This window comes from Octopus bimaculoides, chromosome 1 (assembly GCF_001194135.2).
Source record: "Octopus bimaculoides isolate UCB-OBI-ISO-001 chromosome 1, ASM119413v2, whole genome shotgun sequence".
Classification (NCBI taxonomy): Eukaryota; Metazoa; Mollusca; class Cephalopoda; order Octopoda; family Octopodidae; genus Octopus; species Octopus bimaculoides.
In genome coordinates this window covers 44159839-44163331 of record NC_068981.1, presented here as the reverse complement: position 1 = coordinate 44163331, position 3493 = coordinate 44159839, and the positions used below count along the sequence as shown (strand labels likewise).

The 3493-nt window shown below is 32.9% G+C and overlaps 1 protein-coding gene across 1 annotated transcript in view; it reads left to right on the top strand.

The window, feature by feature from the left end:
* The window catches only part of LOC106876345 (uncharacterized), a 23313-nt gene that overhangs the window by 10844 nt on the left and 8976 nt on the right, over positions 1-3493 (top strand). The window contains exons 6-8 of the mRNA XM_014924846.2: positions 60-92; positions 765-794; positions 2823-2861. Coding sequence (XP_014780332.2) covers positions 60-92; positions 765-794; positions 2823-2861 — 102 coding nt within the window. The remainder of the gene's footprint in view (positions 1-59; positions 93-764; positions 795-2822; positions 2862-3493) is intronic.

The following is a 3493-nucleotide window of genomic DNA, read 5'->3' as shown; positions in this document are numbered from 1 at the left end:
TATATACTTGATTACCGTCATATTTGATTTATTAATGAGTTATGTTCGTTTGTTTACAGGCCAAAACGATCAGTCAGGAGCAAACGCGCCATGTGAGTTATACTTGATTATGTAATATTAATGTTGAATGTGCTCTGTATACCTTCACAATTATATAAACACATACTCATTTACATACGCCCACACCCCTGCGCATGCACGCACGTGTTAAAGTTAGTTCTAAACTAGTTTTTAAAGAATATAATCTTTATCAATTTGGAAAGTACTATGCTTTGAAGTAATCTGTTAAGGAACAAAAGCATTAGAATGTAAATATAAATGAATGCATATCTTATAGTAAATAATAACACACTTCAAATTTATTGCCAAACATATGAGGTTTTATTTCCAACTTAATAATTTAAGGTGAAGTGGTGAACGAAAGAATCTAAAAGGTGTATTTTATGAAGGTTCAATGAATTGATGTATGTAACGTAAAGAACGTTATATATCTCAAAAGAAATTAAAGTAGAAAACGCCCTACAACTTTAAAACGGTACCTGAGCAAAATCATCCAGGAAATACCCGGTAAACCACCTACACCTGGATATGTCTCAGCCAAGAACAACTTTCTGCTTGAGTGGTCCATGGTCTCCTAAAATAATTAATATAAATACTTTTCTAGGTGGCGCTACTGTGTTAGTAATATGTGTCTGTGTCTATACATAAATTTCTCTATATTTCATTTATCATGTATTTTATTTATTTATTGTTTTCCTTTACAGAGCTCGTCTTGGCAAAGCGACACTAGATATGTAAGTTATTGAATTTTATATTATATTAATGTGAAAACTGTACCCTATAACAATATCATTTTTAGGTATATGGGCAAAATAAGTATCCATTAAACTTTGGGACTGAAAGTAGATAAAATTATAAAGAATAGCATTTCTTTACATCCACATACATGCATACGTACATATATATGCATAAATACATATAAATTATATATGTATGTATATAAATATATATGTCTATGATGGCCGTCTGAGAAAGACTGTTGCTGACCTTCAGGAACATTGTGTGCTCTGTGACTAACTTATATTTTGCATTCGCGGCTCTATTATAGCAGATGAACCTTTGACAAGCATACACGACTGCAAACATTGCAAACCAAGCTTTCTTCATGCGCCTTGGAGCTGCACGCTAAACTTTTTCATGCAGAATACGTGCTTTCTCAAAGGTGTTTCCCCCTCCTCAACCTGCTTCCTTCATTTGTGACGATCACAGGCATTGTTCTCCTAGTCAGTCACCTACATATCACAGGCCTTTAATGAGTACATGACACAGTCCTTAAATCGCAGCCTTGGTTTCTGCCGGGGTCTCTTTCCATTAACTAGTTCTCCGTATAGCATCTGTTTAAGGATCCTGCTATCTTTCCTTCTAATAAGGTGTCCAGTCCAACATAGCTAGTGTTTGTGCACCGTCGCCTCAATACTCAATATATCAGCTGTCCTCGGGACCTGTGTGTCTAGAGCTTTTAAGGTCCAACCAACATTCAGAATGTGTTTCAGACATCTCTGATGAAAGCATTCAAGGACACCTAAATGACGTTTGTAAAGGGTTCATGTCCGACATGTGTAAAGGAACGATGCCAGTACACATGTACGATACACAGCAATTTTAGTTTGCCTTGTGATGTTGGGACGAGACACAAGACTCAAGAGACCGGAAAGAATCAGTTGCTCTCTGCAGCCTGAAAGATATTTCATCATCCAGGCAGCAAAAACGGCTGAGTGTGCTCCCCAGTTAGACAAACTCGTCTACCACTTTCAAAATTGTTCCTTCAACCAAGATAGCTGGTTCTACATATGGATTTACTGGTGCAGGCTGGAACATTACAACAGTCGTCTTGTAGGCTGAGATACATCCATATATATATATATATATATATATACATCTAAATCTCACATCTCACATCAAGGCTGTATATATATACATGTATATCTCTCATCTATTTTCATTCCTCCACCTCTCTCTCTATTTCGTATCTTATCTAAATTAACTATAGCTTAACCATCTTCTCACACCGTCTCCGATGAAGAGATATAATAAATATTCTGGAAACAGCAGTGAGACCTATTTATAAATGTTCTAAAATCTACACACCCTTGATTTTTATCTCTCTGATGTGGCCTAGAGAAACATCTAAGTACCTCTATTTCATCTAATAATTATTCAGTTTACTGGAGTGATAAAGTTAGAATGAGGTGTTTTACCCCTAGACTGAAAGAGCTTTAAGATATTATCCCATTTTCTATCACTATATGTTATATTTTTATAATTACTGATATTTTATATTTTATATTTTTCATTTTATATATTATTATATTATATCATATATGTAGGGAATAATATGAAATATGCGTTTGTATATTATTATAATTGCTCTTTTAGTAAATAAACAAATAATTTGACATAACATAATGTCTATAAGTTCATGAATACCACCTATTAATCCCCTCCATTTTCTTATTGCTCTCTCTCTTTCTTTCTCTGTCTGTCTGTCTCTCTCTCTCTCTCTCTCTCTCTCTATATATATATATATATATATATATATATATATATATATTCATACGAGAAATTAATTGGTCGCAATTTCGCGCATAGCAAATTGGATAAACTGCCCATTTAAAAAAAATATATATATTCAAATATTACTTAAAATCACATTCAAAGTCAAACATAAGTGATTAAAAAAATGCTTATCATACCCTATGAAGTTTTTTTTGTTTTCATTTTTATCCTATAACTCATGTAGTAAATTTATTCTTTCATTTTAGTGTAAGCGGCGCATTTTCTGGTTTCTTGGGAAATATCGCGTAAGTATATTTAAAACACTTTCATATAGTTTCACTGCAACCTGTTCACTGACAATAATTCATGCAGCACGAAGTTTTGTCAGTGAACAGGTCGCGGTTTCAATGCGACGAAAATATTTTGATACCAATTAAATTTAAACGTTCAAGTGATATTAACGGATTTTATGTGTTCTTAAATGGCTTACAAATATCTTCCACGCTGCAATAGTTTTTGTTTAAGCACGCGATCTCAGACCAAATCACTTGTTATGCTACTACATCTCAGTAATTTCATATACCGTGTATAAATGTGAATGTTCAGATTAAACAGGTATTATACATACAGAGGACAATATTCCATCACATATAAATTGAATGTAAATTTTGCGTTGTATTTGAACGTTTTTCATATTTGGTGAATTGTTAATTGCATTTGAAAAATATTTATATGCATACATTTACACACATACATATATAAATTGGATTTTGTTTGCCAGTCAACGATGTTCTGAACATCACATACTTCGTGTTGGTGTTGATGGTGGAGTTCATACTTGTGTCAGGCTAAAATTTCTCAAGCTTATTATCATAACCACTAACTCTGCTTGCCTTTCTATATATATATATATATATATATATATATATATATATAT